Here is a 27,227-nt window from a genome sequence, read left to right on the forward strand (position 1 = left end):
AAAAAAAAAAAAGAATCTGTTCCAGATCCTGTCTCAGCCTGGGGCTACGGTAACTCCTGTTCTGTAGCAGAGTCAGTTTCTGTAGCTTCACTGGGCATTCTGTACAGGGATGGTGGAACCAAGATGGTGACAGAAAGAGAGCGCGCGAGTGAATGAGTGAGCGAGCGAGACTGTGACTGTCTATTACATAAGACCTTCTGTTTTGTAACGTGTGATATCCTTGATGTCATTCCACAGCTTGTCTGCACTTTGCTCACCAGTGTTCAATGCATGAACACCCTTCTTGAGGTGGTCTCTAACTGCTGGCGGGACAGAGTCACGGTTGTATTTGGCTCTTGTGGAGTTGTCTTAATTTTTTTCAGCTTCAACTTGAACCCGCATATGAGCTGTTTGCCGGTGGCTTTGTTTTGGCCGATTACGTTGAGCTTCTCTATCATCTCTTCCCATAGAGGAAGTCAATATGATCCCTGTGTAATTAAGTTGTTGGATAATGTACTCACAGTCACTGGGTCAGTGGTCTTGTAGAAGTCTATTACTGGTTCTATCACTGTAATATTTGGGTTTTGTGTCAACTTGACTGGGTAAGCTTTCTCCATGGTTTAGCAGTTGAGGCCTAGTACACAATATGATCAAGTCCTTGAGGGGATCTGCTCTGAGCAGCCAAGCAGTTAAAAGATTAGAATGGAGTACAATCCCTTATTCAGTTCATAGTCCTGATGAAATTAAAGGAGGTTTCTTTGGAATGTGTCCTATATCCTACCTAAATAAATACTGTGGACAGCATCTTTTTTTTTTTTGGCTGGTTCTGGCTCTGGTTCTTTGGACTTGAACTAGTGACCAACCACACTGCCTGCTAATTCTGGGAGCCATGAGTGGCCTGCAAGGTAATCTGCTGGCACTGGATTCGTTTACTCTCCAGTCCCAAAGCTGACCTTGGAATGATTTGCCTTTGCAGTCTGTAGTGTTTCTGCTGATGTTGAGGTATCCATTCGTCTCCAAAGCTATTTCAGTCAGGAGAAACTTCCAGCATAATATCTTACCCAAAGACTACAGATCAGACTAGATTTACCTGGTTCTACAACTGTGTGGGCCATTTTCTTGATATCAATTCTCTCTGGATCTCTCTTTTCTCTCTATGTATTTTTCTGGCTGTGATAAGTTACGTTTATTGTGCCAACTAAGCCCCCAGAAGAACATGTAGGTGGAGTTTAATCAGGTTGAAGTTTGACTGGAGAGAGAGAAGATCAATGGCTTTGCAAGGCCTGCCCCCTTCTTCCTTCCTTCCTGGTGATCAGACCAGTGTGAGGCTGCTTGACCTAGTTCTTTGCTTCAAACCTGTGTCACACCACTTGTGGGCTGAGCTACCCATGCATCTTGTCCTTAGAGCTTAAGTCTCCTTCGAGATCTGTTCCACCATAGTGCTCAAGTATAGGTACCTCACTTGAGCTTGAGCCTGGTGGATCCTGTCACTGTGCATTGCTTGGTTTGATATCCCATCAGGCCCTGCTTTGCTAAGCTCTAGTGCTACTAACTGTTGTTGCTCCACCCTGTTGTCTGCTGCCTTTGGCACTCTGCCTGTCTTGCCTGAGGGAAGACTCCACTGTCTACTTCTTTGATCTTGGACTGGCTGCCAAGAAAGAGTTGAAGGACTTTCAGTATATTAGCTGTTTGATGAGGAACTGGAAACACAGGGAAACCAGGGCGGATGATCCCTTCAGGACCAGTGGTGTGAGTGGCAATACTGGGAGAGTGGGTTGGAAAGAGGGAACCGATTACAAGGAACTATATGTGACCTCCTCCCTGGGGGACAGACAACAGAAAAGTGGGTGAAGGGAAACGTTGGACAGGGCAAGATATGACAAAATAATAATTTATAAATTATCAAGGGCTCATGAGGGAGGGGGGAGCGGGGAGGGAAGGGAAAAATGAGGACCTAATGCCTGGGGCTTAAGTGGAGAGGAAATGTTTTGAGAATGATGAGGGCAATGGATGTACAAATGCGCTTTACACAATTGATGTACCTATGGATTGTGATAAGAGTTGTATGAGCCCCTAATAAAATGATTAGAAAAAAAAAGTGAGTTGAACTGAGCCCTTTGTACTGCTGTGTGACTAATTAGACGTTATATTCCTTCTTGCTGTATAAAACTATTCTTTTGTATAATATATATAAATATATATTACGCAATTATATAAATATTATATATAATATAAATATACACATAACATATATATATTTATAAAATCATAAGTGTTCTGGGTTCTCAGAGAACCCTGCCAAACACTGGCTTTGCTTCTCTAGAGAGCCCTAACATAATCACCACGGCTTTATTTTCCAATTACTGATCTTGACTGTTTCCAATTTTTGAATTCCAATCACCAGTAATTATAAATGCACCTTAAGTATGTTTCATCAGTTTCAGACTGCAGAAATTGGTAATTTTCTTCGCCATTGGTTTCAGTGATTGGAGCATAAATTTGTGCAATAGTTGTATTATCTCATGTACCTTGTAGGTGTGTGTATATTATCCTGTCACTGGGAAATATTTCAATATTTCAAGAAAATCTTGAAATGCTCTTTTTGACAATGAATGTGATGTCACTCATTGATATATTTATCACTTCCCATACAGTAAACCATATAACATTCTGATTCAAAAGACTACTTCGTTTCATTTTAAGTTCACTAATGTCTAGGATACAGATCTGTATGCATTCCATTTCATTTTTGATGACTTTGAATCGTCTTAGTTTTCTACTTTCTTTATTTCAATTATTAAAGGATGTTTGCGGTTGTTTCTTTTGGAGTAATGTGTATCAGCAAATGAAGGTCATGAAAACTTTACTCCACCCATGTCAATAAAGTCAACTGTACTTTGAGAAAGCACCTCTTCCCCAGGTGTGTTTTGAGTACGTTCTGATTTGATGGGCTCATCTTCTTATACTACATCAGATGATGTTCTTCATAAGTATTTCACTGGCCAGCTTTTTTCCCCCCCAGGAGTAAATTGCCCAGGTTCTCTTTCATGGTCTGTTTCAGTCTCGAAGTCCAGATGACACCTGTCCACAATGGGTGACCCCGTGGCTTTTGAAATACTGATGGCATCGTTTCTGGCATCAGAGCAACTCTCAAATCACCACCGGATGACAAACTGACAAATGGCTGATGATAAAATGTGTTGCTTGCTTCCAATATTGTATTCAAACATTAAAAAAACATACATAGATATACATAATCTCAACAATACATATTACAAAAAATAAATTCATCTTTAATTCTTACTTTCAGATTTAAAGTATTTGAAGACTACAGTTGTAAAATGGTACTGTTTAGGTAAATCTTATTAAAGACATAATGTGAAAAATTCATATATTAGTACAATATTGGTATCATTTATATACACAACCATGAATGAATTTGTCTTTTTTTAAAACATCAACAGTTAATGGATTTTTACTGCTGTAAGAACAGGTGTGGCTAAACAGCTCACAGTAGATTTATTGTTCATTAGTGATTTTGTGCAATGCTTCTATAGAGGTGTAAATAATCTCCACTGCCAAGATTGGTCTCTAGTTCACAATCAATACTTTGCTTCTGTCACAAGGCTAATTACGGCAGTTAAAAAGTCACCTCACAACTGTCCCTTCACAATCCCCAGCAGTTCACATTAGAGAATTTATTTTGAAGGTTGTTTTTAACTGATATAATAAATATTCCTTATGCAGCCTGCGGAAAACATGTCTAATAAAGTAGGAGTGTTACTTCTGAATCTGTCCTGCTTGCCCAATTTGTTAGGAAAAACAGAAAAAAATTGTTTTAAGAAAGCACTAATAATTTTACAGCTTTGGTTAAAAATTGAGATTATTTTTACTGTGATACTTGATTAAGTTCAATTATTCTTTTGTCATTTTTCAAGCTAGTTACCACAAGACACCTTAATAATTAATATTAACAGTGATTTGACTACAAAATCACACTTTTATTCTATTGCTGTGGTTATCATCTATGAAATCCCTAATTTCTAATAGTTAATTTCACATACATTAGTAATCCTTAACAGTTAAGGTAAACAGCTTTAGATATGTGTGGAAGTTGAAGCAGTAACATCCTTAAGAGAAGGTCACATCATTGGAAATTCACTTAATTGCTACTATATAGTTAGTATGGCCAGACAAGAGCCTGACGTTTACCTTGAAACGTAGGTTTATTCATACTGGCCATGCGAGGACAATAGTGTTGACCTGGGAAGCCTTGAATGTGAACTTCCAGTGGAACTGGGCGTACAGATGGTCGGAAATTGAACAAGCCCATCTAAAAATATGGGAGAAATAATTTTCAGTTTATATATTTAAGTTTATAGAGCTATAACAACAACAAAACCCCAAACAAAAAAACAAATCCACTGCTCCAGAGCCAATTCCAACTCATATTGACCTTATAGATGGGGTTTCTGTTACTATGAATCAGTATGGGAGTTTATAGCCTCCTATTCCTGCTGTGGAGAGGCTGGTGGGCTTGAATCACTGACTTTTTGGTTAGCAGTCCAATGCTTACCCAATAGTACCTGTAGTGTGGCCAACTAAGGCACACTGTTAAATTCCCGATTCATTACTCTTCCACATACCTGCTTAATATTGAGCCAGTCAGCAAGGTCTCTGGCATTAGCCAATGCAGTCGACAGACCAACTATTCTAACAGGCTTTTCTGTGTGTGATGAGATGAAATTTGTTCGAGATACAATGACCTCTAGAACAGGACCTCTATCTTCCCCTAGGAAAGAGGAATAATGTACATTAATCATTTAACAACCCTTGATACTGGCTGCCGCAGGTATGAGAGATGGAGTTTGTAAATTGTCTTTGGATAGTGGTACCCACCGAGCAAATGGATCTCATCGATGATGAGAATAGTGACTTGCTGAACATAGCTCCTATTTTGCCAGCTTCTGCTGACTCCATCCCACTTCTCTGGTGTAGTGACAATAAGGTCAGCTTTGGCAATGGACTTCATATCAGGAGTCACATCCCCTGTTAGTTCAATAACTCTGGAGAGGAATAAAAGTCATCCTTTTAACTTTTCAGGTAACACATGACCTTGAAAGGCAAAAATACATCTTTTTTGAAATGATATTTGATATTGCTTACAAGTATCTTCTTTTCATTTTCTAAAATTTTCAGTTTATTGAGTCCAAAATATGTGATTTGAAGTCCTAAGGTATTTCTTACATAAAGGATATATAAAATCCAACACTGACACAAAGATGCAAAGGTCAATTTTTTACTTTATGGTTATAGGATTTCTGACCTGCATGAGGTTTAAAGAGTTGAACTTATACATCCCTTTTTCATATGGCAGAATAAACATCCTTCTAATTAAGGAAAGTGTTAGCTTATTAAGACAGTGAGAACCATTAATTATGGATACGATTATGTATAAGCTCATTACTTAGACTAAAATTTCCTATAGATACTTGTATGCTAATCCAAACATATGAAAGACAAGCTTGAGGTGGGAGAGGAGAGAGAGAGAAAGAGAAAAAAAAGATAAGCTAGGGAATGTACATGCCACCTCGTCTAAGCAGACCTCTGCTTTACGGAAGACGGAAAAAATAAGACATATATACTTTAAAACCTAACGCATGATAGGGAAATTCAGAGGCTTATTCCAAACTTTACATAGTCAGAATATAATTTCTATATTTTATGTTAACACTTGTAAAATAGCAAAAAAAAAAAAAAAAAAAGCCAGAGTAGTACTTCCAATGATACTGTTTAGAAAACCATTTTCCTATTTATTTTTTCTTCGATGGTATTTACTATTTGGACATATATCTGGTGCAGAGCATGTAGAAAGAGTCTCTAAAACAGCTCTATCCTCCAGACGCGCTGCTCTCACCCACGAAACAACGCAGCATATTTCCCTTACTTCTTTACATCATTTCTAGAAATCATTCATTTAGTACTTCATAAAGATCTCATTTTTATACAGTAATACAATATTTTATATTTACTGAATATTTTATAATTAGTTACTGATATCCTCTTGAACATTTAGGTTGCTTGAAATCTTTTGCCCTTGAAACAAAATTTCAATAAATAATACTAAAATAATCTTTAAAAAGCATCGTGTTCTGCAAATAACTTCCATTAAGTTTTTCAAAAATAATTTACTTGTAAAATATGTGTTAAGCTGTTTTGGAAGATATTCTGATTGATATGAAAGAAAAACAAAGCAACATAATTTTGTTTCATTTGTTGTAGGTTAAGGATATTTTTAATACTAAAATTCTAAGAAAAGAAAATTACTCATGATATGATTAAAGTGATTTGATTACTCAATCTTAAAACAATCCTGTCAATGTATTTAGAACTGGTAACCCTGTAACTCTAGTCGTGAGATTATGAAAATATTAATACAAATTTAATAGTAGTAGCACTTCAATTAATTTTATCCAAAGTGTTTATGTTTTTCATCCTTTTATACTATGTAAGGCATCTCTTTTGAACAAAACAACTTACTTTTTACCAAGTTTTTCTTCTATTCTAATCTTCCAGTCGTCCATTCGTTCACGTACAAGAGCCTTTAGGGGTGCAATATATACAGCCTAAAAAAGGGGAAAGAGGGGCAAAAAAAAATCATGAAAATAGTGACAGAATTTTGAAAATAAAAGTAGACTTGCTGAAATTTGTTAAAATATGACAGTGTAGTTTTAAAATGTATCTTTTACGACTGAAAAACTTAAGTTTCTAATTTATGGTCATAATCATTGGTTTAATTACACTATATCCCAAATAATACAGGAATTTAATACATCATAAAACTTTCCATCATAAATGCACTGATATGAACAAATTTTAAACATTTTTTTGAGAAGTGGCACAGGCATTTTCTCTGAGTATTTTATAATGAAATCATCTCCTGCCACAATGTGAACCAATTAAATAATTACACATTACATTGTGAGAAATAGTTCTAAAAAATGATTCTTGTATTATTATAACCAAAATTTACATGATCTTTGTGTAATTCTTTTATGAAGAAAGTTACTAATTATGAAGTTTCAAAGCCAAATTATTTACTTAAATTTTAATGTAGATTTTATGGGAGCACAATTAGACATTCTAAGTATTCATTCTTAAACAATAACAACAACCTCATTTTGAGTAATTGAACCTATACAAAGATTATCCACTGAAGAAACATTTTTTCCTTATGTAAAGGGTTTCAAATTTGGACTGGAGTTCCATTGTTGCATACAAGAGTGAAATTGAGCAGTAGAAACACAATACTAAGCAAGTAAAAAGAGCTACTAATTGGAAATCCCTAATAAATGAAGTTAAAACATCTTTGAAGCACAAAATATGAAGGAAAAGCACATAACTCAATACAACATCTCTGAAGGATTTCTATCCTAAAATGTGAAATACATGCAGTCACCAGGTAACAAATGATATCCATGGCTAACCATGTCTTTGGATCCATTTTCAGGTAAGCCTAACAGGTACCATACATACTCGAGTATAAGCCGAGTCCCCCCCCAGCCCCGGCACATTTTAAATGCAGTTTTTGTGGTAAAATTGGGTGCCTTGGTGGATATTGGGGTTGGCTTGTATTTGAGTATATACGGTAAATAGGGGTCGTATTTAGCTGTGTTAGTACAGGAAAAGCCCCAAAACCTTTTCAATGATTTAAAGGCTAGCACAGCAAGGGAAGGTAATGGTGATAAAAATGTGTTGTAGTAGGGCTGGTTCGGTTAATTCAAAGTGCAAGGCAAATTTACGTAACACTCAAGGGCAAGTACAATTCCGTTAATGAGGTGTTAGTAACCGGGGGACTTACTGTATTACCACAATTTAAAATCATGATTGCTCACAGTTTTACATAATTACTTATTGCATTTATAATACTGTCTAATATTCTTTAATGACCTTATGGCTATTTAGAAAAGTATGGCATTAAAACTATATCTCTATTTCCTACATATAATCATACTGTCTTTACTCCACAGGCAAATAATCTGATGCTGATTATTACATATCTGATAAATATGACTGGATTAATGATCTCACAATGAAACGGTCTATGAACTGTGGTCATCTTACAATGAATAAAGGATGTATGAAAACCTCTCTGTACATTGAACTCTAGGTAGAGCACAATACAATTTGAGGTAAAATTTCTTGTGGTGAATTTTTGTAATATGATGCAATATTGCCCCCACTGAAAAATTCACTGCCAGAGTAACAAGTCTGCTCACTGGGACATGCCGGGATATGCACAACTGGCTAGTTTATAGATTACAAAACATCTTTCTTAAATGAAGGTATGCATGTGATTTTCTTCGGACAAACCTTTGTAGCAGGGTACTTGTTGAAGACTCTGAAAATGGCCAGTTCAGCTGCAACCGTTTTCCCTGACCCAGTGGGTGCTCCCAGCAGAACATTAGAGTCCGTGTGATAGAGCGTATGAAATATCTGTGTCTGCACAGGGTTAAAGTGGGTGAATTTATACAGGGCTTCGTATTGTCTATTTCCCAAAGCTGTGACTGGTAAAGGCTGAAGATCCAGTAACTCTGAAAAATGCAACAGGTCAGACCGTCAGACCGTGACTGAAACATAGCACAGTATTAACAACACACAATGATCCTTAAGTTTTAACAAGGGGAAGATGCTAGAATATAAGCTGGTTTCTCTGTTACAGATATCCCCTGGTCCCATCATTACACTTGTAATATTGACATAAGGGATCCCTTCTGCAGCTAATTATAATACTGTATCGTTCTCTCTCAATTAGGAAAGCAACCTGAATGATAAAGTGTGTGAAGGTAAAGAGGTTATAGAACAAAAGTAAATTTATTCTGATTTCAAGAAAAACGTAGCACACTTGCAAACTTCAGTTCCGGAATGGCTGCTGCTAACGAATTACTTTTATTTGTTGCACAACTGAATAAGTCTAGCCCAGGGGACAGCAAACTGTGACTCTTGAGCCATATTTGGCTTTTTTGGAATGTACCTGTGGCTCTGAAGTAAAACTGAAAACATTTTGAAGGATATCACTTAGATAATGGTGATTTCATTTTTTGTAAAAATATATTAATGCATCTTGGGTAATTTTTAATTTGTTGTGAAGGACAGGATTGGCCCATCTGTCTCAAAAGTTTGTTGAACCCTGCTCTTGCCAATTGAAAGAGAGAGAGAGAGTTTTCTCAAATCTATTAAGAAAAACAACTACAAAATGAATTTCTGTCTTTAAACTTGTCAAAGTTAGAAGAAATGTCCTACTATAAGAGTATTATAAGTGTAAATAAAACTGAGCTGAAAACCAAACCAAAAACTCATTGGTCCAAATGAAGGCTTCTATAAAAGTAAGTGATATTGTCAAATTGAATATGTGTCTCATTTCCATCAAAGGAGACTAAGGCATGTATGAGACTGCTGAGTCTAAACGAAAGCATGTTTCCTAATCGAAGAGGTAGTAGAAGATAACATGAAGCGTAAACTTCTGAAACAGAAATATTTTTCTCTTATCCATTACCTGTCTGTGGCTGAATAGTCACTGGGGAAATTGCCTAGTTTTCAGTTCTTCTCTGTGACCATTTCCATCCAACAACAGACATTATATTGCAGAGGTTAGAAATAAAGCAACCCGACACAAAAGATCTAATTTTTACCTTTTAATGCCACCTGCATATTAGTAGTACAGTCCGAACCTCTAAGCAAGAGGCTGAGAAGGGAGTTCAAAAAGGAAAGTGAGTATTAGCTGTAGTGTCTATCCTATCTCTTACTAACTCTATCTACAATATAAGTTGGTGGATAATAAAAGCATATCCTTTGGGAAAGTGAGGTATTACTAATTAAGTATTTCCCATTTGAAATTTTTAAAGGAGGTAGAATCCAAAAGACATCACAATGGAGGGCACAGAGGTTGTTTTACAGCACACTTGGGCACAAGAAGGCATATTTTAAGTTTCTTTCAGCTTCAGAAAGAGGTTCCAAAGTGAGTTTGGTTAGAGACCTAAGTAGCCTGCCAACAGTGTGGCAGCAATGGCCCTGGGCAGTGGCAGCATTGACCTTGGTGAGGAGAGGGTTCCAATCACCACAAGCTTCATGGTGCCATGCAGGCAGGAGAAGACTTGTGAGGTGGCCACACTTTTCTCTGGAAGTATGTAGCCCCATGACAGTTCCTTAAAGAAGCAGGAATTTAGAATAATTCTGTGAAGAACCATGGGATACTAAAACATGGGAGTGAATAAGAACTGCACTCAGGACACTTGCAAGATCTGAGATTTAGTTGTTACCCATTACACAGACTGAAGGTCTACGTATTAGAAAATTAAAATTATTTGGAGAAGCAGAGGAATTTATCCTTAAGTCTCAGAGAGGAGTAAACAGCTAAGCACTTGACTACTAATCCCAACGCCTTTGCAAGACAAACAGTGATTTGCTTCTGTAAGGTCAGCGGTGCTACTATGCACACAGGTCTCCATGAGAAGTAGCAATTCAACAGCAACTAAACAACAGCCTCCATCCATCCTTAAGTACCTGACAGACCCTGACTTTCTCCCACACCCCAAAAAGCAGGAATCAGAAAACAGCTTTACTTCCGGGATCATTTCATTGAAGATGATTCTACTAATTTGAGGTTTGAGAAGAAAAATCAGTAAGATGATATGATGGTCTGCATATTCATAGTTTCAAAAGGGAGAGCATAAGAGATTCTCATCAACAAATGCACTGCAGAGTAAAAATGCTACTACTTTTCATCCTTGCTCCACTGCTATCCTTTTACCTGAAGTAACAGACAGCTACAGTACTTGCATACTTTCCATGACACATCACAACATCCTATTTTTCTGCAGCACTGAAAATCAAGTTGGGAGGAGGGAAGACTAAAATCAAATGTCAATCAACAGAACAGATTCAGTCTCATTATAGATTATAAATATTTATATATATATTGACTATTATAAACTAAGATGCTTCACTTCTGTAAAAGATGAAGATTTTGGGGGGGCTGATTTGGGCTTAAAGGGATGCCTGTATCTATTTTGAGCCAAATAAAACCTGGAAGAATGAAGCTATATTTTATATTTTTAATATCAATTGAGATGTCATTGTGGAGCATTTACTGCTTTTTAAAGTAGAGTTTGAAATCAGCTAATTAAATAAATAGATGGCCACTCAACAAAGCAGTGATTAAATGAGCATTAAAAAATAATGCTATGGCATGCTAAAATCAAGTGATATAGTAAAAAAAATGGGGAAGTGATGCTTATAGCACATATTTCAAATTTAAGTACTGAATCTTTTTATATACGTTATTCTTAGTTTCTAGATCTTCTTATATACTTTATTTTTAGTTTCTAGATTTCACACATAAGCTTATTTACCTTAAAAAATCTGGAAAATAAGATCATTTTAAGTGTGAAGATCAGTAGATAGTATAATCTCACTTTTATGTGATGAGTCTTTCAGATCACTTTGGTGAAGACATAAAAGTGCAATTATGCTAATATGCTAATTTGACAAAAATGGCAGTTTAAAGTCACATTAAGGCTGTCTTTCACTCCTCAAAAAACGAACAAGTAGTATGCTCCTTTTAAAAACAGCTCAAATACTAGAATTCAATTCTGAATTATGATTTATATTTGTTTTTGGAAAATTATATAGAAAAATGACTTCTATTTTTCTGAAATCAAGGGCCTGCTGAAATCAATATTCAAATTATAAATTTTCAATAAAACAAAATAAACTTAATGTACTGATACACTGATTAATATTCTCAGAGAATTTCTGAAATAGATTTTGATGAGGCACATTGTAAAGTACTGTGAACATTTATTAATTCATTTCATTTCAACATTTATTCATTTTTGCTTCTTTATTAAGTCAAAAGAGAAAGACATTTGTCTGGCTAAGAATCTAAAATGGATTTTGTCAGTTATAACCATGAAAACCAGTGCTACAAGGATAATGCAGATGATCATAGGCCCTCTTATACTGCTAATGTGGATGAACAGAACTATATAAAGGCTCCCGCAGCTTGTTGGACATGAACTGACTTTAGGTAGATTTGACCTGTTCTCGAGTGATATAGATAATAATGTGACTGCATAGTATTAGCACTTTTTTTTCTTGGATATAGAGGCAAATCAGAGAGTAAACAAGAAATGACTCATTTTAATTCATTTAATATACTAGAAATAAGTTGTAATAAGTATGAGGAAAATTATTAAATGACATTTATAAAAGGAAGGAGCTATAGAGAAATATAGTAATTTTATGTGAAAATAGAGACAAAAGAGAAATAACAAATTCCATGCCTGGAAGAAGTACTAGAATTGGTCTAGATTTAACGTTTTGGGGACTCAAACAAAAGTTAAGGACTATTATTAAGCTCTACATAATATAGATATATAATATAGATTTCAGAGTTTGAAGAGTCTTTTTTCAAACTACACTGACAAGTTAAGATTTTGATGTATATTTAAACAATACTAATGTCGTTGAGGCACTCACACAGTTTCAGTAGCAATTAAAACAACACATTTGGGGACTGGCTGAGTCAAGCTATCACCTCACCCGTTACCTACCTGTATGAGGAGGGTGTCTCTCGGGCAGAATCAGGTGCTGGAAGGTGATAACACACACAGACTCGGCTCCTAACCATCTATCAGACACAGCTCGGATGTAGTACTGGGAAGGCAAAGGCTCAAAAATAGGGATTGTAAATACTAGTAGTTGAGCTTCTTTACTAATGACCTAATATGAAAAAAAAAAAAGGTGAAAATGAATACGGATACTCTAGTATCAAAAAGTTTTAATTAGTCTATTATTAAAACAATGGCATTCTTCAGCAAGAGGTCCTAAAAACCAAAAGTATCGTGGATTTCTAAGCAACTGCTTTACTTAGGAAACTCACAGATGATTACATTCAGAAACTCATAAATGATTACATTCTGAAGGCAACTGATGTAACAGTAAAATTTACATTTACTTAATATTATTTTTTTTAGTTGTTTCTGACATACAAATGCAGTTTATTGATCTGTTTATGACACAGTACACAACAGGCAGAGCGTTTCACATCATGGAATTCACTTCCAACTCCTTGGAATGTTCATTTCTTTGGCTGAAAGGAGAGAGAAGCTGGGAAAGCCAGGCCACTAGAATAAGCAGGGGTGCTGGGGCATTGCTGATGTCATCCTCAGAGGGACGGGCTTGGGGCTGTTAGTCGCAAGCGCGTTTCCTAAAACTGTTAGCTGGAGATGGTGGGAGCACCGTCTAGGGCCCTGGGAACTTCTCGCACTTCAGTCGTCCCCGCCACACAGGTACAGCAGCGCTTTCTGGTAGTCGCCCTTGGTATCTTGCTGGATGTAGTAGTACAGGGATTTGCCGTACTTTCTCTTGAATTCAGATCTGATTTTCAACATGTCCACTTCACTGCGGGAGACCATGGTCCTTATCATGACCTTATCACGGGTCCCCTTGCCCTTCATGGAGTCATACAGTCGATCAGCAAAGTACAGGGGCTTGTTCTAGATACACTGGACCAGGTTCAGGAAAGCATTTTCCAAGTCTCCCTTCACTTCCTTCTTGATGCTCTCCAGCATGTCATAAGGACTGTAGTTCTTGTACCTCTCGAATACTTTCTGCAGGTGGCACATGCTCCGCTCGGTCATGATGCTGATCCACTTGGGAACATCGGTTCCTTTCCTCTTCATGCCAGCGTCGTACAGATCCCGGGCATCCTGGTCAATCAGTTCATAATCAATGACAGAGCTGTCCTCTGCTCTCCTACCCTTCGCCAGGGCGACCATCAGCTTGCGGAAGTCGCCGGATGTGTCCGACACGATGTCCTTCTCCAGGTCAGTCTTGTACATCTCCTTGTAGACTCTGTTGATCTCCTGCAGCTCCTGGTTGGTCCTGGAGCAGATCTGATCTGTATGAGGGTGTCCTCATCTGATCTGTATGAGGGTGTCCTCATCGGTTCCCAGCCCCTTCATGGAAGCTGTCAGCTCGGATGCGTCATACTGAGCAGGTGTTTTCAATAGGCCTAAAATCACCGTCTCCAGGTGGCCGGATAAGGCTGACTTCAGGGCTGATGGAAGTTCCTTTTTGATCCTTCGATGGTAGGCGAAGGCAATGTCTTGTCTCTGTTCATTGCTGCGGTTGGTCAAAATGTTGATGATGGTGACCTCATCCACACCTTTAGTCTTGATGGCTGTTTCAATGTTCAAAGCGTCCCGCTCAGCGTCGAAGTTGGTGTAGGCCTTGACGGACCCGTATGCACTTGGAGGTGCGGAGTGATCGCCCTCCAAGCTGAGCTTACACAGAATCTCGTGGACAGTAGACATCTTGAAAGAAGCTGGGCCTGGAGCCGAGAGCTGCTAGCGTCCCCAGATGCAGAGCCTTACTTAATATTATTTATAGATGCATATTATCATGTGTCGACAGGTTACTAATTTGAATCATCAGATTTTCCTAAACTTCATTCATTTAATAACTTAATTATTTTTACTATATTCAAATAAAAAAACCCATAGCTACTGCCGCCGAGTCAATTCTGACTCAGAGCAACCTGATAGAAGACTTTTGAAACAAAATTTTCATGGGAGTAGACAGTCTTATCTTTCACCTAGACCATCAATCACTATATACTTACTTATATTTTTTCTTTAAACTCTATCACTACCTTAAGTAGAAAAAAGAAGACCATTCAACTCCCATCTGTCAGCCACTGCTTAGATGTGTGCAGCTGAGTGCGCGCGCGCGCGCTCACACAAACACACACAGACACACACACACATTCTCTCTCTCTCTCACACTCACTCACTTCTCTACGGATAAATAGAAAGCTATCATGAAGACAAATGCAATGAAAATAAAACCTTGCTATGAAAATCGATTGCAGCCCATCCAAATTTGTCAGTCTGAAGCTTGCTTTCTTTTTGGTGAAAGAAAAATTACAAATAAAGCATTAAAGACATGATAGCATTAAATTGAGTCTTTCCCTTGGAATTTAGAGAAGGATTCATAAAGGAACGCCATTTTCCTTGTGCATTTTAATATTCTTTAAAATTATTTATCCCACCTGTTGTACATATTCCCCACTACACTTCAAGAAACCATGCTGCAAACTATGATAATTACACTTAATTTCTCAAGCTAAGATCACATGGAATGAATCAGTAATAACCATTTCACTTATATTTTCTTTTAGATTCAAGTAGAAACAAAATGTGTTTTAATGGCACTATAAAATTAAGGGGAATAAGGTAAAAACCAAAAAAATCATTTAAGTAGTATTTTCTCATTTGATAATAACATAATAGGATAATATTTACCTGTTTTTTCAGAACTAAAAAGTACTCAGAATGGTAAATGTGGTCATTTGTAGGGTCTTCAACCCAAATCCACCAGGGTTCTCCCACTGTCCCGTGGACCTAGAAGAGAAACGGCATCCTAACACTATGCATATCAAAACTCAAAAGGGTGACACACTGTTGTATTTATGCCCATCTCTCTCAGCCTTTCTGCCACATATTTTACAGGATATAAAATTCAACCATTTAGAGTATCCAGTTCAGTGGTTCTTACTATATATACTCAGGGAGTTGTGCAACCATCATCAGAAGCTAGTTTTAAATATTTTCATCACTCTAAAATAAATTTTCCTTACTAGTTATTACTTCCACTTCCCATTATCATTACTTCCTCCTCCTAGGAAGCCCCAAATCACAAGTATATCTCTGTTTTCCACGAACGGAACTCAGCTTGGTATCCCAGAATACTTTTCAACTCACAGCCATCCTAATGACAATGCAGAACTGCCCCTTTGGGTTCTTGAGGTTATAAATCTTTACAAAGGAAAGCCTCTCTTTCTCCAGTGGAGTGACTGGTGGGTTTGAACTGCTGACCTTGTAGTTAGCAGTCCAGCTCATAACCCTCTATGTCACCAGAGATCCAGCATTCTCTACAGACTTGGTTTTTCTGGGTATTTCACGTAAATGGAATCATAAAATATGGGTTTTCTTTGAATGACTTATTTTATTTACCATGATATTGTCAGTATTCAACTATGTTATAGCAGTGAATTAATAGACCCTTTGTTGTTAAATTCCATTACATATACAATATTTCGATTCATTTCTAGTTCTTAAAATTTCCCCTAAACTCAGTCTTGTTCAATATTCATCTCTCCTTTGTATTCATTTCAGGCAATATTGACTCTCTTGGGATAATTTTTCATAAGGCAATCAGCTTTGGGCTTTCTCAGGACAATAGCTTGTGGGCAAGACAAGAACATGGTCAAAATAGACTGTGGAGAAGGACATATAAGTCCATCCTTTGGGCTGTGAAATGAGTGTATTTTCTACCCTCTGCCAACTATAAGCATGGAATTAGGGAAAATACTTAGGGAACTGTTCACAGTCCTAGCAGAGCAGAGGTAAAACGACCCTGGACATGGGACCATGTTATACAACAGAGAACTCAATCGTCCTTAAGGCTTGTTCATTGTGCCAGATAATACATTTCCTTGTTGCTTGAGTCAGTTTGAGTCAAATCTTCCATTTGTGCAGCTAATAGTCTCCTGTCATGGATACAATTGTGTCCTTCCAAAAAACATGTCGACTTGGCTGGGCCATGAGCCTCAATGCCTGGGGGTTATGTAATGATGTAGTGTGAGGTGTTATGTAATGATCTCCTATGATGTTATAAACCAATAAGATGATTAAAGTTAGGATGTCACACACTTAATTCTGTCACAACCTTGATGGATGTAAGGGGGTGTGATCTGCCAACAGTTTTTATCTTACAAGAGACAAAATAAGAGAGAAGCAGAGGAGGACAGGCTACCACGAAGAAAACAGAGCTTGAATTGGAGGGCACCCTTTGGACCTGGGAGCCCTCTACTGAGAAACTCCTACACCCAGGGGAAGACTCTGCCCTGGAGATCTCCCCGGAATGCCTAGCTTACAGGTGCTGAAAAGATACAAGGACTTTGCTCAGAGCCAACAAGAGAGAAAATGTTCCTCTCAATCTTGCAATATCCACGTGCAGCCAGCATTAGCGTACTGCAATTTACTTCTCCCATGGTCATGGAGAAAGTACTCTTTTTTTTTTCTAATCATTTTATTAGGGGCTCATACAACTCATCACAATCCATACATACATCAATTGTGTAAAGCGCATTTGTACATTCATTGCCCTCATTATTCTCAAAACATTTCCTCTCCACTTAAGCCCCCGGCATTAGGTCCTCATTTTTCCCCTCCCTCCCCGCTCCCCCCTCCCTCATGAGCCCTTGATAATTTATAAATTGTTATTTTGTCATATCTTGCCCTGTCTGACGTCTCCCTTCACCCACTTTTCTGTTGTCTGTCCCCCACAGGGAGGAGGTCACATATAGTTCCTTGTAATCAGTTCCCTCTTTCCAACCCACTCTCCCTCTACCCTCCCAGTATCACCACTCACACCACTGGTCCTGTAGGGATCATCCGGCCTGGATTCCCTGTATTTCCAGTTCCTATCTGTACCAGTGTACATCCTCTGGTCTAGCCAGACAAGTGATTAGGGAGTGGAGGAAAATGCAGTACAAGCTTTATAGAAGTCAAATGATTTAAAAAAAGAAAAAAGGAGAGATGGCAATCTGAGAGGCATTAAGATTTTAAAATGGTTCTGTAAGCATGGCGAATAGTGAGTTTTTGTAGGCCAATATGACAAAGTCAACAGAGATGGCAAAAGTGAGGATAACACAGGAAACATGAAAGAAGATAAAGCTAATACGGCACAGTTCCTCTGAAGTTGAATTCATCGCACTAACGTACAGTGTGGAAGTTTTATGTTTCCTAAATGCTCTGACTCACATACTTTGGATATGTTATCAAGAAAGACGAGACACTGCAGAAGGCCATCCTGCTGGGTACAGCTAGAGCATCAGTGTAAAAAAGGAGGACCCTCAGTGAGAGCACCGAGTACTACACTGGGCTCAGAGATGCAGCCCTGTTTCATTCTTTGTACATGGAACAGCTATGAGCTGAAACTGACTAGACAGCACAGAACTTAGGGGGCCTTCATTGGTTGAGATAATTATATCATACTGTATGTTTTCCTTGATGATGACAGAAAGCATTTCTATGTTTTAAATTACTTCTGAAAGTAATACAGGTTCTTTTCAAGAGGCCTTCAGGATAGAGTATAGCTGAACCTGTCCAAAGTATATTTTTGTATAGCACAGACAGAGGTATTTTCCACTTCTACCTGATCATTCCATGAGAAGTCAGGAGAGATGCTGAGGGTCACCCGGAGGACAGTTCGTGTGATGGGCTGAATGGATGCTTCCATTGTAACAGAAGGAATCTGATGGACACATTGCTTGACCTTCAGACCGATATTCACATGATGCAATATGTGACCTGCAAGGAAAATATCACATAGAAGAAATGCATACAGACACAAGAAAAGCAGTATAATCTGACTTGTAAATGGGACTGCGGCGGCGATTTTATGGCTTGTTTTTATGATTTGCCATGTAGAATAACTGACATTCTTGACCTGGCGTGTTTGAATATTTTGTAATAGTTAACTTGAATTAGCAATTCACAGCTCTGAAAACCAGTTGCAATGTTTCTTTGGCTATTACTAGGGTTCTTAAAGTTACTAAGACTTTAAGGATTGTGTTGAAATTACTAGAAACAGGTAGACTTTCCTTCTAGTTAATTTATTAATACTGTAGAGGAATATTTAGTACTTTGTAAATTAACTTATTCGAGGTCTATTTGCTTCAGTAATGAAACATAACTCACCTATTCACCCTATTCCCTGAACACATAAAATACGGTCATTCTGGCACAAAATTAACCACTTATGCATACATTTTAATAAAGGGTCAAATTCTTGAATGTAGCTATGCATGGGAGTGTCAAGGAGCAAAGTATAAAAAAGTTGTCCAATTACAAACATTTTTCCACTCTAGACACAGCAATGAGTGAAAATATACTGTATCTCAATTTACCAAAATTGCCTGTATATTTTAGTGTTTCAAAATAGCCAATTTTGAGAATGGTAAGGGCAACAAATGTGTAAGTGTGCTTTACACAATTGATGTATGTATTGTGATGAATTTGTATGAGCCCCAATAAAATGATTTTTAAAAGTTTTAAAAAGAACATTTATAAATAAATCTAAATATCTTACACTTACCCATATTTGAAACAAAAACTGCCTTCCTGAGTTTGATGAAATATTTAGATGTTTCCTCAATGCGCGTAACCTCAACTTCCCTTATTAATAACTCACAATTTTCTGTTTGGGTGTGTATAACAAAGAATAATGTGGGAGGATAGTGTCTGACCTCCTCCAGTTACACACATGGAATGGAAAATGAAAGTCCACATCAGTATCACCCAAGGCAGATTTCTATGAGGCTAAACTTAGCTCTAAACTCAAGCTCTAAACTTCCTACCAATTCTAACACCAACTGTCCTTTTCCACAGCACCCTCACTTCTGAGCGGGGTTCAATTACAGTACCCACTCAGAACTCATGGACAATGCTCCTGATTATGGGAGTGATTAAGGAAGTTAACAATAGACAACAACAACGAAATCCCTCACTGCCAAAGAGTAAATTCTGCTACCCTGTAAGATAAGAGAATTGCCCCTTAGGTTTCTAAGGGTGTAAATCTCTATGAGATTACAATGTTTCATCTTTCTACCACAGAGCACCTGGTGGGTTTGAACAGCTGATGCTGTGGTTAGCAGCCCAACTTGTAACTGACTATGCCCCCAGGGCTCCTGTGTGTATGTGTGTGTGTGTTTTTAGTAGTTAACAAATTTTAAATGATGAAGAGATGGTCATTCATACAGGACAGCCTCTTCAGAACCTCTTCACAGCAGGCAGGCCTCTCTCTAGTCTTTGGCCTCTCAAGCTTGTTTGCCTGTGCCCTGCTCAAACAATGGTGTAAAGCTGTGCCAGTGCAGCCAAGAAGTGCCGAAAGGGCACACCATTTCCCCATAAACCTCTGCCTAAAGGTGCTCACTTCTAGCTCCCCCAGTAAGTGTCTGGAGGCACATCACTCCACATGCCAACTTCCCTTGGGAAAGCACTCAGCTTTATCATCTCTGGGATGGGAAGTCCACCGTGCTCTGGTTCCTGCTTCTGCTGCTGGCACTCCTAGGGTGTTAAAGCTATCTCCTGGATTAAGGAGGTTCAGTGTGCAATGGTCTTGGGAGTCCAAAGAATCACTCCAGGCTCTTCTCTCCTGGTTGTAGGGAGATACCCACTTTCCTGCATCTAACATGGCTCATTTATACCCAGTCAGATGGCAATCCCAATTAGTCCTGTTAACGATCACTCACAACCGAATCCTTTCAGTGTCTTCCCCTACCTTCTCTTACCCAGACCTATCAAGATTAGGCTGTTTGATGGCAGTAACAGAGACAACGGGCTAGAAAAGTCATATTCATTAGCAAGGGGTGTGAGAAGGACGTTAGTGTTTTTCTTCTTCTGCATCGGCAAAAATAAAAAACAGACTTCAGATTCCCTTCATATCGTGAGACCTTTTCCCAACAGGAATCTACCCCTCATTTCTCATCAGCTTGGCAATTATATATTCAACGGGTTATATATTTAGTTAGTGAAACATTAGGCTATATGAGATTGTTTTTATATTAGCTTGTGTTATGTTAAACACGCAGAATACCAAATGCAGTGTACACACTGATACTAACTAGGTTTACAGATGTATATATGTGTTAAGGATGAAGTTCCTTTAGACATTTTGTAGATATGCAGAGATTAATGTTCACCTTTTCTTTTACTATAATATTCCTTATATACATAATAAAAGGTTTTGAAATGAATTAAATATTAAAACAATTGTGAATCAATTTCATTCAGTAATTGCTCATGTATCTATTTTTATCTGTAAAATAGTCAAATAAGGGCTAGACATCTAAACTCCATTTTAATAGCTAATTGGAGCAACTGCATAAAATCTGGAGATATCTATGGATGGGTTAGATAAATCAAAAGAAACATCATTTAAAAGGATAAAAATGTATTTTAAGTAATGTGAACATTCTTAATATTTTTATATCCAGTGAATATTTTATTTCCATAGTGCAATAAATACTTTGAATATATTCTTACCTATTTCATCCTTTCTCATGTCTTTCAGCTTATCCACACTAAGATTTTTTTCTTCTAATCTTGTAAGAATATGTGGTGGTAAGACTGAAAATTGTCTCAAAGGGCTAGCCCAACCCCAAAGCCTCTTGTCGATAACTTTACTGAGATTCAGGAGCCTGTAGGTCATGGTAGGCCAACGTTTCCTCAGAGCAATTTCAAAAAGGGCACGGACAATTCTACCTGCATTCTGAAGAATAAGAAAGGGAAATTGGTAGTTACGTCCACTGTGCTTTTAAACTTGCTAGTACATTTATAATTCAGCCTCAGTTTCAAAAGAAATGTAAGTCACGCATCATCCTTTAATTTGGGGGGCAACGTTTATTTTCACATGACTTTCATTATCCTTATTGACTCTTTGTATGAATAATAACATCTTTTATACATGGATACTACCATTTCATTCTCCAAGAGTAGCAATACTGTAGTTCCAAATTCTTAGGAAGTTCCACTCTTATACTCTCTAAATGGAATCAAGCAGGAAGGCAGGGGATATGCGTGCAGAAAAGGCTGTTGAGACCACCTAGAACGTAAGCATTGAGGATGGTCCTGGGCAGACAGCCCGGTGATTCAATGTAAGCAGCTATTTCCAGGTGATATAAGAAAGATTTGGGGACACAGGGGGAAAATTTAATAAGAGAAGGATGACAAAGGAAGCTCTGATGAGCGCACTACCCATATTATTGGGGCCCACAAACTTTGGTTTGCAATGACTCCAGGATTTTATCCATGAAGACGGTAGTTTCAAGTTTTGTTGGTGTCATTCAGAACTGGCTTCGAATCGATATGCTGACACCAAGCATCAATTTATTTTTATTTTTTTAATTAGAGTCAAGTCATACTGAATGGGTGATAGGAGACATACTTATAAGCTAAAAAGATTTATTTATATTTTCAACAAATTGAGGGATGCAACAAAGCCTCCAAATACTTTTTTTTGCTTTAAATATTCATTGCTTTTTTAAAAAAATGCAAGACATAAACTTTGCCATTAAAATATAAAATCAGTTACTCCTTAAATAACAAGAATTAAAAATACTTGGTATATTAAGATCTTTATAATGAAAACAACAGTAATATCAGACAATAGTCAAAATAACCATCAAATCACATCCCAAGCCTGATTTAATACTCCAGACTATATAAAAGATGAGCAAAGTCAACAAAATCCGTTTTAAGACACAAAGGCAAACTGGTGGCACATCACAATTTAGTACATTCACAATGCTCAGAATGACCTAATTCTCTGATTCCCTGAAATAAAGAATAGGAAATAGAAAGGAAGTAAAAGTCTTACTTGTGCAACATATGCAGAATCTGATATCAGAGAGAAACTGTCCATTTCCCCTCGGCTGATGTACGTTTGAAGTAGGATGTTGATTTTCCCGTAACTGTTCTCTACACCACCAGGGGCTGACAGTTCACAGAAATTGTTCAATAAGGCATCTAACTCCTCAATTTCTTCTTCTCTCACCTGGAAAAATCAACGTTTTTATAGGAATATTTGGGTAGATTTATAAAAAGTCTTTCATATTTACATTAAACTACATCCAAGCTTTTAAAAGTTTCAATTTACTGTAACTGAACATTTTCCTTTTATATAGCTGAATAATAGTATTTTTTACTTTGAGCTAATAAAGTACAATATGAAAAGTATCTTGTCTCATACAATCATATTTTATTATTCATCATCAATATTAAAGCTGCCATTGACATACAAAAATTTGATATACCACAAAAATTAAATCCCTGACCTCACCATCCTTCAACTGATGAGATTTCATTTTTTATTTGACCAGAGTAAAACCTCTGCCCAAATGGATTAGGGCAAACTTGAATTATCTTCAAATGCATTCATTACAGTGATATATTTTTATATGGTATAACATATTCATATTTGAAAGTTGTGAAGTACTGTAATTCAGAGTATTAAAGTTTTTACTGTTAATCAGATTAAATAACTGATACAGAAATATTCACATCTAAGTTTGAATAATGCATGTCTTTTATATTTTCTTCAGTGAACCTCATATTGCAAATAAAACACAATGTATACACTATTATTTCCTGAAAGTCTCATTACTGTACAACACATTTACATTATATATGACTTGGAAAAAAAGCATGATGTAACACATGACAGCATCTAATTTAGGAGAGTGGATACTGCTGATTAAGAACATACATCTATACTGCATCAAGAATAACAATAACTTATGAGCTTTTATATATACATCAAAGTATATGTGTTACACGTATTGACGCTTCAAAATAAATCTTACCTTGATTTGATCAAATTCTTCAGCTTTAGACACTATGGCAAAGATATCGCCTTCTGTTTTGTGAGCATCAAAGAGTTCATTAAAAGTCTACAAATAAGTGTTATATTTTATTAAAATAGTTCAGTATAATACTGGAAATTAAAAACATGACTATAAATCATAAATTCTTAAAGAGCCTTTTATCCCTAGACAATAATAATTTACAATAACATCTGTAGCATTCCAAAAGGTTACTTCAAAAACATCATCAAATGTATCATAGTAAGACTAAAAAGGAGTCAGCTAGGAAAGACTTTAGAAGGGAAAGGAGGGAAGTAAAACCAACATTAGAGATCTGCACAAATGTTCATCATAACATGTTGGTCTTTGCTAATTTTCAGCATATGGGAAATATGTACCACTCACCATCCCTGCACTGGTCATGGAGTTCCTATCCTAAGTGCTACAAATGGATGAACTGTTCGGCTATTCTAAAAACTGGAGGTTCGAGCCCACAAGAGGTGCCTTGGAAGAAAGGTTTGGCAATGCATTTCAAAACAATTCAGTCACTGAAAACCCAGGTGGCTCTCATGAGTTTCAGTCAACTACCCAGCACCTACTTTTACTGGTTCAGGTTATTTATATTATGTAAAAATTGGAAGCAAAACTTAAAATGCATAAGCTGAGGATCCTGGCAAATCTATCACAGTATTAGTAGCAAAGGTATGTAGAAAGTTAGAATATCGGCTATTATGACAAACAAGCAATAACCAATATCTAAGAAAGCCAATGCTAAAGAAAGAATAGGATTAGCTAGATGGAAACTAGACAAAACTAGTTTGGCAGTAAACATACTACCAATTGGACTGATAAGGTTAATCTGGGGTGACAGAAAAAGTGAAGGGCTAGGAAAAATGTGATGGGCTGATAAATCACCCAATGAAAGTTGTTAAATAAAATATTTTAAAAGGCAATGCAAAACCCTAGAACACTGTACAAAGCTTCTTTGGTGAGTAATGGGAGAGAGTTTATAAGGACAGAAAGATGTTTTCTGACACCCATTAACCACCATGTCGGAATCGACCCAGTGACATTGAGTTGGTTAACCCCCGTGCTGTTGCTGCTGTTCTTCGTGGATTCAGCTCCTGGCTGCAGAGTTTGTTACAGAGTACAACTGCCCTGGAGGGTTTTAATCTGGATGGAAGTTGATCTGCAGGCCTTTTCTTCTGTGGCACAACTGGGTACCACTTGCAGTTAGCAGCCAAGTGCAAAGGTTTTTTAAAATAAACCATTGCCTAATTATGTCAATTCTGACTCTTAAAGAACCTATATAGGGTTTCTGATGCTGTACATCATTATAGGAGCGGACAGTCTCATTTTTCTCCTTTGGAGAAGCTGGTGGGTTTGAACCATCATCCTTGATGATAGAAGTCCAATGCTTACCTGACAGCACCAATAGAACTTCAAAGGATATAAATTAATAATAATAATAATCCAGATGATCCTGACCACAGCGAGCCTGGTGGTGTAGTGGGTTAGGAAATGGGCTGCTAAGCAGATCGGCAGTTTGAACCCAGAGAGAGATGAGACCTTGGGCTTCTGTAATGATGGACGGCCTCAGAACCCACCGAGGCAGCTCTACTCTGTCCTGTAGGGGCACTGTGTGACAATGAAGGACCTAAACCACATGCTCAAAACCTATGTTCACAGGGGTCAAGGGATTTGTATTTCTGAAAAAAATTCATTTTTAATAAATTCTATTTAAAAATATTTCTATAACGTCATTTTGTCTTATTAAATAATTCAAGGCTAAAATCCATCTTAACACATTTCCTACCTTACCCATGTGTCTTCAAATTAAAAATGTCTACTCATAGGAAAGATTCTTGAGTATTTATATATTTATATATATATATGCATATGTATAAATGTGTGTGAACTTACAGGAATACATGCATGTACTTTATAAAATGTAATTATAGTGGCATACCATCTTACACATAGAACTACATTCAAAGACAACAGGAGAGGCTAAATTGTGCAGTCAAATTTCCTTGCAAATCTCTTCAATTGCCGATATATGACAACCAGGCTGACTTAATAATTGTATTACTCCTTCTAGCACTTAGTCAGTCAGTGTTTCTCTACAAATTGAAATTAAGTCCTAACTGTTTAGTCAAGAAAGTCACTTAAAATTATCCAGGTACTTATTCCACAGGCTCACGAACATGCTTTCACCATTTCAGACTTGGTGTATCTACTGATTGCGATGTACCCCTCAAGCAGTATGGCAACAGGGTTCTTAAAATAGTTACGTGCTGCTCAATATCTGTTCGGGCAATGTTTCATTACCTATACATCTATGGTCTCAGGAGGTTTCTTTCATTCTTTTTAAGGGAAAGAAGTTCTCCTCTTGTTAAAAATTCTGCTCTTGCTGTTCAGGTGGGAGGTGTAGTGGGGGAGCCTGGGTACGCTGCTACTTGTCTGCTTGCTGCCTCTCTCCCAACTCCTGTGACTGCCCTCAGCCTGTGCTGCCGCCACAGCCATCCATTCCTTCAGCTCTGCCAGAAGCAGAGGTGGCAAGGGTAGGGGCTCCTATAAACTTTTCATGTCGTGTTCACACCATGTCCACAGCGCATAGCATTCTAGTTCACAGAATATACAGTGGATATAAGTAACATACAGCTATCCTTAAAATCTTGTTTCCCTTTACTGCGTGTGTGCTGTTGACTCATGGAAGTTAAGTGCACTGTTGAATGCATTGATTTTAATATTTTGCATTAATAATGTATGTTGAGGGCCAGGAAGTCTTTGCTTCTAATAACGAGCACGTTATTTAATTTGATCAACTCTGCACAATACCTCAATGGTGTTGTATTTAATATAATAGTGGCTGGCGGTTCTACCCAAATCAGTAGAAGAAAAATATCCAGTTCGCTCCTCAAAACGAATCATACGAGCTTTGTCTAATTTTCGTCCAACTTCAATGACCAACTGTTCTCGATGTTTTTCTAATGCTGGGTCCATCTACAGGGGGAACAAAAAACACTTAAATATCTTTTTATAGAGAATTATCATTTGCAACCATAAATTTTTATGGTAATTGAAATTTTTGTTGAGGTGATACTTAAGATGGGCTAATTTTTAATCATAGTATTTAAAGAAGTATATTTTATAAACTAAGGAGATACCATAATAAAGAAGCTTTAAAAGTTAATTAAAATTACTAGTCTATATGTTATCTTCAGGTATCTGTAAGATTTTCTAATCTAAAATGTTTATATGGTCATAACTTCTAAGATTTCAGAACTCAGATATAAGAATAAAGTGAAAACAACAATCGTCTTCTCTCTCCCACATTAAATAGATTCCCCTCCCATCAAGTTGATTCCAACTCATAGTGTTCTTACAGGCAGAAGAGCACTCTTTAGAGTTTCTGAGACTGTAAATCTTCCTTTAGCACTGATGGGTTTGAACATAAGATAGTAACACACATTCTAGTCAGTATGATGTCTTTGTGTGTTCACATATACACCTGCACCTGTATCCATGTATGTGTCTATCTTTGTGTACGCACATCAAATACTGAAGGTCAAGCTCTGCTGCATTGGTAAGAAAGTGAACTGTGATCTTTAAAAAGGGAGAGAGTTAAAAAATACTTCAGAAACAAGTGATGTATGCCCTCATTGTCTGTACTTCAATTTTCATAGCAGTTTAATCAGGCACAAACCACTGCAACATTAAATTTAAAAGCCAGAAAAAAACGAGACAACAA

At 37.2% G+C, this 27,227-nt stretch overlaps 2 protein-coding genes and 1 pseudogene across 2 annotated transcripts in view; all 3 read right to left on the reverse strand.

Moving 5' to 3' along the window:
- The window catches only part of LOC105979365, a 1,205-nt pseudogene extending 1,107 nt beyond the window's left edge, over positions 1-98 (reverse strand).
- ASCC3 (activating signal cointegrator 1 complex subunit 3) overlaps positions 1-27,227 on the reverse strand; it is a 365,946-nt gene that overhangs the window by 131,134 nt on the left and 207,585 nt on the right. The window contains exons 18-29 of the mRNA XM_045294314.1: positions 26,315-26,479; positions 23,474-23,560; positions 22,489-22,665; positions 21,156-21,381; positions 18,265-18,419; positions 15,348-15,446; positions 12,594-12,762; positions 8,353-8,573; positions 6,520-6,605; positions 4,879-5,045; positions 4,626-4,771; positions 4,192-4,312 (exon numbers count right to left, since the gene is read on the reverse strand). Coding sequence (XP_045150249.1) covers positions 4,192-4,312; positions 4,626-4,771; positions 4,879-5,045; positions 6,520-6,605; positions 8,353-8,573; positions 12,594-12,762; positions 15,348-15,446; positions 18,265-18,419; positions 21,156-21,381; positions 22,489-22,665; positions 23,474-23,560; positions 26,315-26,479 — 1,819 coding nt within the window. The remainder of the gene's footprint in view (positions 1-4,191; positions 4,313-4,625; positions 4,772-4,878; positions 5,046-6,519; positions 6,606-8,352; positions 8,574-12,593; positions 12,763-15,347; positions 15,447-18,264; positions 18,420-21,155; positions 21,382-22,488; positions 22,666-23,473; positions 23,561-26,314; positions 26,480-27,227) is intronic.
- On the reverse strand, positions 13,017-14,372 carry LOC101638814 (annexin A2-like). Its single transcript, XM_013006797.3, is given in 1 exon segment — positions 13,017-14,372. A coding segment is annotated over 1 exon segment (1,047 nt). The 5' UTR covers positions 14,358-14,372; the 3' UTR covers positions 13,017-13,310.

Source organism: Echinops telfairi, unplaced genomic scaffold (assembly GCF_000313985.2).
Source record: "Echinops telfairi isolate 266 unplaced genomic scaffold, ASM31398v2 ScPeMD7_3533;HRSCAF=4204_0, whole genome shotgun sequence".
In the NCBI taxonomy this organism is placed as follows: Eukaryota; Metazoa; Chordata; class Mammalia; order Afrosoricida; family Tenrecidae; genus Echinops; species Echinops telfairi.